Source organism: Gopherus flavomarginatus, chromosome 5 (assembly GCF_025201925.1).
Source record: "Gopherus flavomarginatus isolate rGopFla2 chromosome 5, rGopFla2.mat.asm, whole genome shotgun sequence".
Lineage (NCBI taxonomy): Eukaryota > Metazoa > Chordata > Testudines > Testudinidae > Gopherus > Gopherus flavomarginatus.
Window position 1 is genome coordinate 46,575,549 of NC_066621.1, and position 16,291 is coordinate 46,591,839.

The following is a 16,291-nucleotide window of genomic DNA, read 5'->3' on the forward strand; positions in this document are numbered from 1 at the left end:
TTACGCTCTGGTTCAACAGTCCAGAGATGGGGCAGCCTTTGGCTCAGCAGTTTTGCATTCTGCAACATCTCACTCCGACCCCACCGCCTAGGTAAGGCTTGGGAATCACCTAATTGGAATGGATATGAGCAAGCACTCGAAGAAGAAAAGACGGTTACTCACCTTTGTAACTGTTGTTCTTCGAGATGTGTTGCTCATATCCACTCCAAACCCGTCCTCCTTCCCCTCTGTCGGAGTAGCCAGCAAGAAGGAACTGAAGGACCATTGGGTTGGCAGGGGTATATATCCAGCACCATAGCGGTGCCACTCCAGGGGGCACCCAGCCGACCCACCAAGTGTTGCTAGGGTAAAAATCTTCCAACGAGCGTGCACACGGCGAGCGCACACCTAACTGGAATCGATATGAGCAAGCACTCGAAGAAGAACTTAAGGGTTCATAGATTCTAAGGCCAGAAAGGACCATTATGATCATCTAGTCTGCGTAACAGGTCATGGAATTCCACTGAACAATTCTTGCATCAGTCCCCTCACTTCTGCCCATGTGTCAGTCTACTGACTGGAACTGTGCTTCAGTTTTAAGCCAGGACATCAGCCCTATGATGAGTGACACTAGTTCATGTTCAATGAACAGAAACAATGGCTAAAGCACATCAGTAGAAGGTTCCAGGCCTGGATCAAAGAAATCCCTGAGAAAGAGTTTTCATGGGTTGCGGCAAGCCTCAGCTCAGTGTATTACTCTTAGCAGGGAGTCCAGGACACTTAGCCTGGCTAGTCTAAGTCACTAAAAGAGATTTAGTTGAATTGGCCACTTTGGTAGAGACTTATTTCACTTACTTAGCCATTCAGCATTTTGTTTTAATAGTTGCAGTGAAGCCCCGATGTCAGTACACTAATGCCAGGAAAGAAACCATTTTCTTACTTTGGCTCAGGTAGATCTGATTTTGGCAAGACAGCTGCCACAAAAAGGCAGCTGAGAAACACCAGTGTCATGAAGCTTCATCTTACTGTGCTGAGCAAAATAGGTCCACGCCGTCCGTTTAACAGTGCTCTGGCAAATACACTTGGCGTAAAAGGAATGTTACAGATATGCATTTTCATGATTTCACTGTATTTTGTTTAACAATATGACATCTTCTGTCTATAAACACGTGCAGAATTTCCAATATGTAAAATTTTGCCCTGAAGGCAAAGGCAAAAATGAATCAGAAAAAGGGCTTCTAATGACAGACTATAGTTTATGATGTATGTTTTTAAAGACAATTAAATTAAACAAATGAAGGAAGATTTGTTTTTTCAAATGAGAGGTAGGGTGGCATGGGGCGAAATGGAACACTGGCACATCGTAACTTTCACTCCAACCACTGTAGATGGCCCCCAAGAGAAATGGCTCTAACATAATCTGCAACGGAGGGGTTTCAAAGTCTTGAAAGCTTAACTTTACAGTCCAAAATTCTTGAAAACGAGGGTGGTCTCCTGAACAGCAAGTCTAGTTATTTTTCCCAGATCACGTATCTTTAGTGTCTCCTTTGCTACAATTTTGTGTAGGCCTCCAAAATGCAAATGATGTCACAGTGCTCAAGCGTTTTCATAAGACGAGCTCATCGAAGAGAAGAGTTCAGTTTCCAGACACCCAACAATATGAGCTCCCATCCAGTTTGCTGATCCAGCCAAGCACCTTCCCTTGTTCTTTGCTGGGACCTTACAGAAGTAGATTTTTCAGACTGCGACTTTCTCCATGACACTGTCTGTGACGTGCACCTCATCTGCTTGCACTGTGACTGTGGCCGACTGACCGCACATGTGCTGGTGATCCTTCCAATCCTGCAAAGGAGCACGCAGAGAGAATGTGAAAAAAGAGAGCATCAGGAGACTGTGAGTATATCTAAATGGCAAAAAAAAACCCAAACCTGTGGCAGTTACTCTCAGAGCCCAGCTCAACTAACTTGGGCTTCAGAGACTGGGCTCCAGCCAGAGCCTCTACACTGCTCTGTTTAGCCCTGCTGTGCAAGTGTAAGTCAGCTGATGCAGGCTCTGAGATTCATCGCTGTGGGTCTTTTCTGCTATGTAGATGTACCCGGTATGATCTCGTGAAAGCCAACAGAAGTAGCACCAGATATGGACTTGGGATAACTTATTTGTATAGAATGTCTGTTTCCTCAAAGAATCTCTAAATATTTATCAGGCTTTATAAACTGTATTAAGGAACCGCTTCCCCTGACACTGGGGTGAAATGCAGCAGCTGCTTTAACAGTGCACAGAAAACAATATCAATTTAGGAGAGGACATAAGGAACAAAGTGTCCAACCAAAATCACAAAGGGAATTTAAATAGGCAGAGGGTCAATTCCCCCAATTGGAATTTAGTCAGGAAACAAGTCAGATACCTCACCATTGTGAAAAACATGTCAGGAGTTTTAATTATCACAAAATGGTGAGGACCTTGGTTGTAACCTGCATCTGAAAAACAACCCAACACACTTCTAGCATTGTGCTAGGGCACTGATTCACTATGAACAGGGGAAAGTTGGCCTTGGCCAATACCCCTTTCTGATAATATCCTTTCTCACCTGCTGGTCTCCTATTCAGATATTGATCAAATCCAACCTGCTTAGCTAATGAAATGTGATGGGATCACAGCCCAGGAGGGGAAAGAGGCAGATCATAAATGAACTAGTCTAATATTTACCAGCAAGAGAAGACAGAGTTTGGGGTTGCAGCTATCAATAGCTGGATTAAACTACTCTACTGTATTATTTTTTCAGCATCAGCAGCATGCGAGGTGTTTTGTTCGTTTGGAGCAAGCACCTGCACTGTCTAGCAAGAAAGTGAAATTGTGACTGTTCGGTATTGCCTACATTTTATATTGAACAGCTTGTGTCACGTTATTTGTGTTACATTGAGGCAATCTGGTGGGACTGCTGCCCTGAGATTCTCAAGAAAATGACATCTAGATTCTGCTGCAATATTCTGCTAAACATTCATTCATTTTTTGACTATTTTAACAATTGCATTCTAAGTGGAAAATGCAGCAGTAATTACTATTCAAATCAAAACCAGGCAAACAGGATACAAGAAGAGCATTAATTTATTTAGGATTAAAAAAATTGATTGTTTATTCTCACTGCATTTGACTTCAACCAACTGGACTGAATTAGGACATGCTCCAAGAACATAACTTTGGCTAAATCAAATTTTTGGTTCACCTTTAAGTTCTGGCAAGAAATAGGTACAGAATGTGCCAGTAAACAGAATGTGAGGAACACATGGCACAGAAGATTTGAAAATTTTATTAAAACTAATGTTAAAATTGTGTAATACATAGGTTAAGACAAGGGTGTCTGTACATCTGGGTATAGTGCTTAAATTATCTAAGGTTGGTTTAAAAGTCTTACAAGACCACCTCACCTTTTCATATTTGTTTTTCCCTCCTGGGAAATCCTGAGTTATTTCTTGGTTTGCTTTAACCATGCCACAATCCATGTATTTGTATTATCACCAATGGCAGAGATCTCATGCTACCTACAGTATCAGTAACACCACAGACCAATGTATTCTGGCAACTTGTTAACAAAGCAGGAAAAGCCAGGGGAGGGTATACATTAAATGTTATTTCTGTGCCTCTGTGACATTTTGGGGATCACTCAGACCAGTGAGAGGTTATATCAGCACCTGCCCTGTCACCTTGAGTGCCTCAGTGTGATGCTGCTATGACTCAGAGCCCTGACAACAGCAGCCAGCCTACAAGCATACAGACCTGATCCTGGCATCCCCCAGCCTAGCTATGCCTTGCAGCCCTTCTGATCCAGAATCTCCCCAAATCCATCTACCCTATGTTGTTAACTCCCAGACACTCAGACTTCTCCCCTTTGGTTCGCCACCCCTGATGGAGTGAAACCTGTCCCCGTTAGCCAATCATTGTGGGCCACACTCCCCACAGTTTGAACAGAGACCTGTTTGGGGTAAAAATCAACAAAAGGTTTATTGAATAGAAAAATGCAAGCTGTCACAGCCTCACGCTCCTGACAGTTCACTTGGTGAGGGGGGTCAGGACCCGTGTCAGGCCTTACCTGGATTTTCATTTTACCTTGGAAAGTCACGTTGAACAGGCGAGTTGCCAATCTTAGAAAACCCTCTTCAAATATTACAAACAGGGGCGTGTGGCAACATCAATGAACACGTAATTGACACATGGGCACAGGTTAAGTGTGCATGGGGCATGCATCAGGGTGCAATGAAGGTTGTGTGTTACATCACGAGGGAGATTAATGTGTTGTGTGGTGTGTTTCCTTTATCAGTTGGCACTTGAAGGAGGTTTCTAATGACAATGCAGAGTCTGTTGCAGTCAGTGGAAATGTGTTGTGTGTGCATTAGGGAGCAGTTAACTTATTGCCTTTTTTTTTGTTTTTTAGGGATTGCATGATGAGGGATGTCACTCTTAACTACTCTTAATCTCTTTTTAAAGGACAGTTTAGTTTTTGCGATACAGATAAGTGATGCACATAAACAGAAGAACTTCACTGAAAATGGTCTCATTTTCCTCACCTCCACTGCGGCTTCTCTCTGATTGGCAGGGTCTGCTTGGTACACTGCCCCAGCATGCTCTCTGCTGGTGACGTCACAACCACCACAGCTCAGCACTGGAACATGCAGGCAGGCTGCCTATAGGGACACACACGTCCCAGTTGTAAATTTGTCTTTAAAAAAAAATATGATTGACAAACTTACAAGAGGCGACAGACCCTGGGGATAGTAAACAGAAAAAAACACGAACCACCTAAAAAATGCGGGAAAAACTCCCCAACAAGAAGAATGACCACACTCTTACAGGCAGCCTGTATGTTCTCAGTCATGGGTGTAATGCTGAGTGCCTGCTGAGGTTACAGTGTGAACAGCAGCCAGTGATCTGTCAGGTCTGCAATCTGTAGACTCGTATTAGAAGACAAGCTCACACACACTAATATGCTGGCCTGCCCTCTTTACCCTGCTTATTTGGGGGTATTCAGTATATGCTTGCACCTCTTTTGCCAGCTATGCTGACTGCCTTTAGACAATGGTGGTGTCTGTGACTTATAAAGAATCCATTACCTTCCTCTGGCAGAAAGTTGAACAGTAATTGACTTTATGGCATCCAGTGCACTCATTCATTGCCTCCCGACCACAGTTTACACAGGACTGCTGCAAAAAAAAGGACAGAGTGGCCAGGTCAGGGATGATAAAAGGCTAGATGCTTTCAACTCAAACAGTAGTCTGGTTACACAGGCTGAAGCTCACAGCAGTGCAAAGGAAAAAGCAGCACAATGGCTCAGGGTATGTCTACATCTACAATTTTGCAGCGCTGGTTGTTACAGCTGAATTAGTACAGCTGTATAGGGCCAGCGCTGCAGAGTGGCCACACTTACAGCAACCAGCGCTGCAAGTGGTGTTAGATGTGGCCACACTGCAGCACTGTTGGGCGGCTTCAAGGGGGGTTCGGGGAACGCGAGAGCAAACCGGGGAAGGAGACCAGCTTCGCCGCGGTTTGCTCTCGCGTTCCCCGAACCACCCTGCAAACCGCAGGGAAGGAGACCTGCTTGCTCGGGGGTTCGGGGAACGCGAGAGCAAACCGGGGAAGGAGACCAGCTTGATTACCAGAGGCTTCCTCAGGTATGCTGGGATACCTGCTTATTCCACGGAGGTCAAGAAAAGCGCTGGTAAGTGTCTACACTTGATTACCAGCGCTGGATCACCAGCGCTGGATCCTCTACACCCGAGACAAAACGGGAGTACGGCCAGCGCTGCAAACAGGGAGTTGCAGCGCTGGTGATGCCCTGCAGATGTGTACACCTCCTAAGTTGCAGCGCTGTAACCCCCTCACCAGCACTGCAACTTTGTGATGTAGACAAGCCCTCAGGGAACAGTTTTGGAAATCCACTCTCCCTTCCATCTTAGCCTAAGTCACTTCAGAAAGCAAAACAACTTTGAGCCAGCATAGTGATTTCCTAGTATTCCATCCTTCTGCCTTTCTGAAGAGCAAACAAAGCTATGAATCAGACCCTGGGACACTGGGGAAATCTTGCAATACATCACACACAGGTTCCCCCCACCGTGTTTTACTTAAGCTGACCTGATGTATCTGAGCACGCAGTCAGCCAATGGAGGTAAATAGTATATACAACTCTTCATTACAGTGGATTCCTCTCAGAATCCACTAACAAGCTCTTTACAGTCTCTCTCTAGGCAGAAGTTTAACCCTTCAGCCGCCTTCAGATAAACTCAGGTTTAACAAGAATGGACCAGGGCTTAGAAAAGGAAACGTCATCTGAATTAGCTCCAGGTAAGTTTTAAGTATGCATTGCTCTCGGGGAGCCTTCACACACAGATATACTCTAACCCCCAGCTGGGCTCCCCAATTTTCATTACAGATATGTAACAAAAACTTGTATTTTACCAGTGTGCTTAGCTCCTTTACACCAGTTTATTGCTGGCTCTGACTGTGATAGAAAGATGTGCATGGAAGTTCAAATAGCTGGCTCACACACCACATTTAATTTTCCCTGATTTTCACAAGAGGAAGAGGGGTCCCGCATACATGGAATGTTATGGAAGCAACATCTAGGCACATGAAGGCAAAATGAGGACTGACTTTCTGCCTTCCTTGCTTTACTGATTGAAGAGAACATGATTGCTGTTATGATCAAAACAGCAATTTCCTAACAGGAAAGAGAGACAGAGGGAAGAAGGCTATTTTAGAAGCACAGACCCAGAACCTGGAGGTAACTGCACCATCTCTCTTCATACAGAAAGGACGAATGGATTATGTAACTCCAACACCTAGTTTCATAAATATTTTGATGTCCATTACTTTATCTTTATCTCAGTAAAACTCCAATTAAAAATGAAATGAGTTTTACAGTAACTCCTCACTTAATGTTGTAGTTATGTTCCTGAAAAATGCAACTTTAAGCAAAACGATGTTAAGCGAATCCAATTTCCCCATAAGAATTCATGTAAATGGGGGAGGGGTTAGGTTCTAGGAAAATTGTTTTCACCAGACAAAAGACTATATCTATCTATCTATCTATCCGCACACACACACAGTATGAGTTTTAAACAAACAATTTAATACTGGTACACAGTGATGATGATTGTGAAGCTTGGTTGAGGTGGAGGAGTCAGAGGATGGGATATTTCCCTTACTGCTAAATGATGAACTAGCAATTGGCTGAGCCCTCAAGGGTTAATTCTCTCTCTACACAAGGCAGCAGGAATGGAGGGAGATATGCGCATTTCCCTTAAGTACACTCTCCTGTTAATTAGATCAACTTGCTGATAGGCAGCTGCTGCAAGCTCCCTCCGTCCTGATCTGTCCCTCCTGCTCCATGGAAGATGGGGTAAGTGGGGTGGAGGAGCAGGGGGGAGGGAGACACCCTGACATTAGCTCCCCTCTTCCTTCCCTCCCCGCTGAACTACAGGCAACTGCTGCACAGGGAATTTAGGGGAGCAGGGAGTTGATAGGGGGCTACCAGTTGTCATAAACAGATAGCTAAGGGTTAATGTCTCTTTCACCTGAAGCACCTGACCAGAGGACCAATCAGAAAACCGGATTTTTTCAACTTTGGGTGGAGGGAATTTAGTCTCTGAGTCTTTGTTTTCTGCCTGCCTGCTTTCTCTGAGCTTTGGAGAAGTAGTTCTACTTTCTAATCTTCTGTTTCTAAGTGTAAGGACAAAGAGATCAGATAGTAAGTTCTATGGTTTCTTTTCTTTGGTATTTGCATGAATATAAGTGCTGGAGTGCTTTGATTTGTCTTCTTTTTGAATAAGGCTGTTTATTCAAAATTCTTTTAAGCAATTGACCCTGTGTTGTATCATCTTAATACAGAGAGCACATTTGGATGTATTTTTCTTTCTTTTTATATAAAGCTTTCTTTTAAGACCTGTTGGAGTTTTTCTTTACTTCAGGGAAATTGAGTCTGTACTCACCAGGGAATTGGTGGGAGGAAGAAGTCAAGGGGAGATCTGTGTGTTGGATTGCTAGCCTAATTTTGCATTCCCTCTGGGGGAATAGGAAAGTACTTTTTGTTTCCAGGAGTGGGAACAGAGAGGGAAATTCACTCTGTTTGGATTCACAGAGCTTGTGTCTGTGTATCTCTCCAGGAGCACCTGGAGGGGGGAAGGGAAAAAGGATTATTTCCCTTTGTTGTGAGACTCAAGGGATTTGGGTCTTGGGGTCCCCAGGGAAGGTTTTTCAGAGGGACCAGAGTGCCCCAAAACACTCTAATTTTTGGGTGGTGGCAGCAGGTACCAGGTCCAGGCTGGTGGCTAAGCTACCAGTCAACCCTGGTTCCAAGCCCCCACCAATTAGCTGCAATGGGCGACTCTTCCTGGAAGCAGTGGACAAAGCAGGTGGCTGCCAAACACGTTAGAAGGGAGCATTGCACAACTTTAAACGAGCATGTTCCTAGTTGATCAGCATGAAACAAGGTTAATCTGGACAACTTTAAGTGAGGAGTTACTGTATATTTACGTGGGAGGACCATTTAACCCAGGCAGTCAGGGTACATTTTTACAGCTCATTCAGTTTCCAACTCATCAAATTACTGACATGTCATTAGCAAGTCGGAGCAGCAGTGTAATGCCATCACAGGAAGTAGTTCTTGGCTGTGAATATATTGTCACACTGCGGCAACATTAACATAAGCCATATTTAGTTTAGCTGCTTCCTCTCATTTTCAGGCACAACTGATTTAACATTCAGGCCCCTATTAACACTCAGCTGATTCACACTGTCTGTTTGCATCTTTTCTGCATACCTAGAAATAAAGCCAGTGCAATAAAACTATATTTAGAGAGTGCTAATATTTAGACAAATGCATAAAAACCAAGGAGAGAGTTAAAGCTCCCACACCTTGTGTGAACTCATCCCCACTGATCCTTAGCAAAGTTAGTCACTACCACACACAGTACTATGAGATACTGAAAAATACACTAATACACAGAGAGCATATATTATGAGAGGCCTGTCGAGTCGTCCAGAGACAATGCTGTGTCCTCTTAATGAGGAGATCTAATTTGAATCCCAACTCAAAGCCCTACTCCCAAAGCTGCCAGGAATGTAGAGAGATGTAAAGGTGATGGCCAACTCACAGAGTGAGAGACCAGCAGTACCTGCTATGCTAACACAGCTGCGGAGGGACTCAGTTCAGCCTGTCTGGCCAGAGCACAGTGGTGAAATGAGGCTTGTGAACATGAAAAGCCATGTGAAAGGAACACCGGATTTGCCAGATCATATTGCTGGCCCATCTAGCTCGATATCCTTATGTCTGCTAGAGGACAAAACCAGATACTTCAGAGAGAAATTAAATAAACCTGATAGACATGGCTATGCAAACACTCACTGCGCTCCATTGTGTCGCACACCATGCGTCTGTGTGGACCCAGCTGACGCACACTACAAGTTCCCTAGTGCACTTTGTTGCACCACAAAGCACGCAGTAAGTATTTGTGAGGACAAGCCCTGTATCTTTAACTGAGAAAGGACAAAGAAGCAAGTACACACCTAAAGAACACTCTTAAAGCATGTGACATTTACAGCTGGGATTTCAAGGCTGCCACAGCAGCTTTGTTCTTACCTTGATGATGATTTCTGTTTTACCATCGACATCTTCCGTTTGTTGAAATAACTGGTTTTGATATTGCTGCAATGAAAGAGACATTGGCACCATTACTTAGTATATGCATCATGGTTGTGAGGTGTGGCAGCACAGGGAGCTGTTTATATCAAATGATAAGTGTGTCTCGGCGTGATGGTAATATAAATAATAAAGATACCATTACTTAAGCTCATTCTACTCCACTACTGGATTGGGGGCATCTGAATGAGCCATTACCATTCCTTAAAAGGAGGTGACACTGTGGGGTCCACTCGAGATAAACAAAAGAGCCTGCCCCAAGATGCTTTGCTTTGATCAGACATCCTGGTTAACTGCTCATGTAAGGCCACGTCTACACTACAGCATAAAATCGAAATTATTAAAACCGGTTTTATAAAACTGGTTTTATAAAATCGATTTTACGCGTCCACACTAGGGCACATTAATTCGGTGGTGTGTGTCCATGGTCCTAGGCTATCATCGATTTCTGGAGTGGTGCACTCTGGGTAGCTCAGTAAAATAATGAGACCAATAACTTCGATTTCCATCCACACTAACCCTAAATCGATATTACTATATCGATTTTAGGGTTACTCCTCTCGTTGGGGAGGAGTACAGAAATCGATTTTAAGAGCCCTTAAAATTGATTTAAAGTGCCTTGTAGTGTGGACGATTACAGGGTTAAATCGATTTAACGCTGTTTAAATCGATTTAATGCTGTAGTGTGGACCAGGCCTAACTGTCAAGTAATGGCAATGTTAAAGCAATCCCACTTCTCCCCTCCACCCAAACAGGAGCTCATCCATTAACAGGGTGTCCGAGGGCATGTCTACACTAGGGGTGCATGACATTGTATAGATGCTTCCCACACTGATGGAAGGGGTTTTTCCATCGATTTAGATAACTCACCTCCCCGAGCGGCAGTAGCTAGGTTGATGAAAGAATTCTTCTATCAGTCTAGCCATGTCTACACTGGAGGTTAGGTTGGCTTAACTACAGCACTCAGGGGTGTGAACACTCCTATACATATGTAGCTAGATCAATGTAAATTGTAAGTGTAGACCAGGGCTTAGTCTTGCATGACATGGCACTTACCAGAAGAAGCAGTGCGGGTAACAATGGTATACGGCTAAAGGCATTTCATGACCACTAACTTGAGTCAAATTTCCCTCAGACCACTAAAAACCCACATCTACACTGCAATAAAAACCTGCCGAACTGAGTCTCAAGAGCCTGGGGCAATTGACATGGGCTAGGAGTGAAGTGTAGACATTTGGCCTCGGGCTGGAGCCTGGGCTCTGATACCCCATGCGGAGGGACGGTCTCAGAGACTGGGCTCCAGCCTGAGCCTGAACATATACACTATCAGAGGGGTAACCGTGTTAGTCTGGATCTGTAAAAGCAGCAAAGAATCCTGTGGCACCTTATAGACTAACAGACGTTTTGGAGCATGAGCTTTCGTGGGTGAATACCCACTTCCTCAGATGCATGTATACACTGCAATTTTTAGCCCCACAAACCTAAATCAACTGACCCGGGCCTGCCGAGGCTGTGTCACGGGTTTTTTATTGCAGTGTAGACGTACCCAGGGAGACCAGATAGACTCTGGAGGAATGAAATAGCCCATAAATGAGAACAGGAAAACAAAAAACAGACAAAATAAATGTTTCAAACAGAACTGACAATCCTGTGCAATCCTGCCCCCAAAATACAAAAACAAAAGTGGGGGTAAAGGCTCCACTGCAGTCCAGCTACCCTAGTAGAACTAAAGGCCAATCTAGTCAAGTAAAAGAACATGCATGCAAAATCCTATGGATTTATTATAATCTTCACACTAACCAAGTAGACACATTTGGCAAGGACAGACTGCCAAGCTGGATTTTTTTAAATATTAGGCCAGGTCTGTAACTTGGTTTCTCTGAGAGGCAGTGTTAGAGCCATCTGCTCTGCTGTCTCATATTTGCTGGCATACAAGAAGTAACCTGTTCCAAAGAAGTTCGCACTGGGTGTATCTCAGGGGACTTTGAGTCCCTCCCCCCCCCCCAATCAGTTTCTGAGTACAACAGATGTTCTCTTTCCCGCCCCACCCCATCCCCAACCTCCCATGGGCCCACATAAGGAAGGAATGAAACCAGATTAGATTCAGTACTGACCCAGAGTTAAACCTCAGGGGAAGTTTAAAAAAACCCATTATATACCACCATAAAGAAAAGTAGGTTTATCTGAGAGTAGGTCCCCAGCGCTTAAACAGATTAAGGGCTTAATTTCAAATCATCTTTATGACCTGGCATCAAGGCATTTATGTTCCTGTGAAACCACAACCTTAGAAATCCTTAAGTCACCATGACATGAAATCAAATTAAGAAACTCTTGGGAGCTGAAGAATAATAGATGAAAATATCTCACCCCTTATAGCAAGGGGCTTGGTTTAGCTCTGGCTTTATTAAATTAAGAGACTCAATCTGTCTATGTAGCATGCAAAGTACCAGGCACAGAATCTTTAATACTTCTAGTCATGCTTAGACACAAGTAAACAGAGTCGTACTTGCAGCAGAATTTAATACATACAATTTCCTGCTTAGAATTTGATGCCAAAATTTTGCTCAAGCTAAAGGCAACCTCAGTGGAACAGCAAAAATAATTGCTACTTAGAGATTTTGTTTCTACTTTGGAGTCAGTTTTAAGCAGAATGACCTTTCCTGGGCAAAGAGTGACCTCAAGTCTTGAGACAGACTGGAATGTCAATGTGCACCAGCTGAGAATCTGTGTCTGACCTCCACATTCTAGCTAGTATTTGCTCTTTTGCCACCTTACCAGATATTTATTTGCGCAAAAAGGCGAAGAATCATACTGGAAAGAAAATGCATGTTCTTCCAGGAAGGTTAAAACAGGGCTTCTAGTATCAAGTGGAAGGCAAATTACCTATGATAATAACAATTAGCTAACGTGAAGTGTGGGAAAATGCCATACTGCTTCTGTAATTGTATTATTTTATTATTATTATTATTTGCACCTAATGCTCTGATCTGTATGACAGCAATTAAGAACATAAGAACATAAGAATGGCCATACTGGGTCAGACCAAAGGTCCATCTAGCTCAGTATCCTGTCTATTGACAGGGCCAATGCTAGGTGCCCCAGAGGGAATGAGCAGAACAGGTAATCATCAAGTGATCCATCCCGTCACTCATTTCCAGCTTCTGGCAAAGAGAGGCTAGAGACACCATTCCTGTCCATCCTGGCCAATAGCCATTGATGGACCTATCCTCCATGATCTTATCAAGTTCCTTTTTGAACTCTGTTATAGTCTCGGCCTTCACAACATCCTCTGGCAAGGAGTTCCACAGGTTGACTGTGCATTCCTTTTGCTTGTTTTGAACCTGCTGCCTATTAATTTCATTTGGTGACCCCTAGTTCTTATGTTATGAGAAGTAGTAAACAACACTTCATTATTTACTTTCTCCACACCAGTCAGGATTTTACAGACCTCTATCATATTCCCCCTTAGTTGTCTCTTTTCCAAGCTGAGAAGTCCCAGTCTTATTCATCTCTCTTCATATAGCAACCGTTCCTACCCCTAATCATTTTTGTTTCCCTTTTCTGAATCTTTTCCAACTCCACTATATCTTTTTTGAGATTAAGTGATGCATGTTAAATATTCCCCTCCAATCCATGCACACACAAGCGCAGTCCCAACCAGCCACAACAAACCCCATAGCAATGGTCTACACAGTCACACAAACGGATGCACAATGCTGATAGCCAATGAATTCTAGCTCTAGGGGCTGCCACAGGCTGTGAGCTCCATAGCGGAGGACTTCTTCCCTGTCTAATTTTCAGTTAAGAGTTATAGGATAGCCATCAGGAAGCACATCTGTCAGGTACTCCTCCAGTCCCCACTCCTTCCTGAAGTCTGCAGATGAAGTTATTTTCACCTCCATTTTATTTATTTGAATCAGGAGTCCTCCAATTATGGGCCACAGAACATCAGCGGTCTGGAGAAACTGAGACACTTCAGAACCAAGCAGAGGGAAATTGGGTGTGGAACTGAACCAAGAGCAAGAATCTCTCTCTTACAATATGGTCTCCAGAAAAATTTGGAGAACCACTGATCTGAACTGCACCTATTGTCCTATGTAGCATAATCCATATACTAACTACTTTCTGTGTACAGCTAGACTCCTAAAATGCCTGCCCCTTTTCCATTTAAATTTCATGCCCTCCTGCCCTGAACTGTTTCAATCTTTCTGGGAAAACAATTCAGATAATCCAGCTGTTAAATGATCTAATCTTCAGCCTGGTCCTTAAAAGTAGTATCCCCTCTAGCACTGTTATATTGAAAGGATGGGACTTTTTCTATTGTTTTTCTACATTAATTCAGAGAGGAATGATATTTTATATGCATATCTTTGGCTTAGGGTCTTGGAATTTTTTAATGGCTTAAACAGTATTTGTTTTGCACAGAATATGGGAAAGGATTTTTGGTGGGTTTACATGTTCTCTAAAACCTGCTGGAACTAAATGGCAGCTTAACAAACACTAAAAATATTAGATTTTGCAGGCGTTTCGGGCTTTGTGTAAAGTTGTGCCTTTCAACCATTCCTTTTGGGCTTATCCTGAAAGATACTAAGCACCTCCTATGAAATGTTGAGCATCCTCAACCTTTAAATGCAGAGTATCCCTCACCATCACCCTACTCTTTTTAAACAAAAAGATGCAGTAAAACCAGAATTCAGTGACCAACCAAATGTAGTTATTTTAAGGGTCTTTCAATAAGGGTGGCTGAGAATTTTACTTGACTAAAAAACAGGAATATCAAAATATGAAATATCAAATCATACTTCCTGGATACCAATAAATATTTTATTGTTTAAAACACAAATACTGAGATACTTTCATTTTTATACAAACACATGAAATACCAATAGTTGATAAAAAGAATTTTCTTTAATGTGTGAGATCACTTTTAGCCAAAACATAGATCTGTCTATCACTCACAATAAGCTGACCATATGTAAATGATGTCTGGTGTTTCCATGTGAAAACATAGAGCCATACACAGAACTAAAGTATCAGCTGCATGCACACCAAATGTTCACATATGCTGGGTGTGTCTTATGGGCATTGAGGTCCAAAGCATTAAAATAGAGGTCAGTGTCATATCTGGGACTAGTTCTGGGGGGGGGTCTCCGATTGCAGAAAGATAGTAGAAGTGGTCTCAGTTTAGAAAATCCTTGGGGTGATGCATAAAAAAGTGGCTTTTAACACTGGTTTCATTAGTTTTAAAATGCTGGAGTTATTTAAACTTTGAAACTCAGACATGATCAACACTGCATATGTGTATCAATGCTCTGGACCAGTAACACCACATTACAGTGAACTTGTAATGGTTCTAATAGACTGACAACATACCCTAACCATTTGTAGCACTGATGCAGTACTACCTGCGTGAGACACTCCCGTGTGCAAATTGAGACAGTTCCTTTGGAGCAGTTACTGTTACAGTAGGGATGCGACAGTAAATGGTGGAATCTTATTTTTCAGCTTTAAAAAAACTTGTCTGATTAATACATAGGTTCTCACTAGGGGGAGGGAGGTGTCAGGCTTTTTAGGGGGCAAGGCCATGGATGCCAGAGATAAGGGGGCCAAACAGCCATTCTTCTTCTTCCCTCCCCCTTTCCCCCCGCTTTTGAGAACCTGAACACCTGAACTCAGCGAGGATGCAACATGGGGGAGTCCAGAACCACTCTCCTCCGACCAGAGCTGGAAGGCATGGGACGGCAGAGACCCTTCCTTGCTGGCATAATGGAGGAATGGCTGAGCCAAATCTGAGTGAGTGGATTTATAGTCTGGTGTACAGGGTTGCAGCATCACTCCATTTTAAAAGGTAAGTGATGTTCTTATAGTACCATTTGACATGTATTTTGATGAAGTAGTAATCTGACCGGAACAAACACATTAGCAACAGTAGGTGGCAGTATCCTTCTTGCTATTGTAAAGGGTGGATTTTCAAGTTAAATATATTATATATATAGAGAGAGAGAGCTAAGGTGGGGTGTGATTCAAAAAATGGTTGGGAATGGCCTGGATTAATATTTTGTACTTCTATAGTGCCTTCCATCCAGGGCTCTCTCAAAACTTTTCAAACACTTGTTAAGACTTCACCAAATCTCTGTGAAGTACATACTATTGTTATTTTATTGATGAGGAAACTGAGGCACAGAGCAGTTAAGTGACTTACCCAAGGTCACATAAGAAATTTGTGGCAGAGCTGGAAATAGAACCTGGAACTGGAAGAGACTCCCAGTCCTGCACTTTACCCACCAAACCATGCTTCTTAAGCCAATTTATATCAACTAAAAAAACAAAAACAAAAACAAAACAAAAGGACAGTGAAAATTAGTCCCTGAACATATATGTAGACTTAAAAATTACAATTATATCTTGAAAGAAAATATTTGAGATGTTCAGCTTACAAGTTTGGAGTTTGTGATTCTACATTTCCATTGTAACAGCTGAGGGCTTCACAAACAACTAAACCTCATTTTCCTGCTATGAGCATAAGATCTGTGATGCTATCATTGGTCAGAGGCAAACATCTGAACACAGGATTTGGGAGATACATGATAGAGGAATGGCTTCTCAAATATTCCTTTTAAATAT

General features: G+C 42.9%; 1 protein-coding gene across 3 annotated transcripts in view; it reads right to left on the minus strand.

Annotated features, from left to right (window-relative positions):
* Positions 1-832: 832 nt before the first annotated feature.
* The window catches only part of DEAF1 (DEAF1 transcription factor), a 59,789-nt gene continuing 44,330 nt past the window's right edge, over positions 833-16,291 (minus strand). For 2 of the 3 annotated variants that reach the window (XM_050952870.1, XM_050952869.1), the window contains 4 exons: positions 9,608-9,673; positions 5,085-5,174; positions 4,542-4,658; positions 833-1,821 (listed from right to left, as the gene is read on the minus strand). In XM_050952870.1, the coding sequence (XP_050808827.1) occupies positions 1,717-1,821; positions 4,542-4,658; positions 5,085-5,174; positions 9,608-9,673 (378 nt within the window). In that variant the 3' untranslated portion in view covers positions 833-1,716. Of the gene's footprint in view, positions 1,822-4,541; positions 4,659-5,084; positions 5,175-9,607; positions 9,674-15,869; positions 15,985-16,291 lie in introns of all 3 variants that reach the window. The other variant, XR_007774377.1, reaches the window with a different exon arrangement.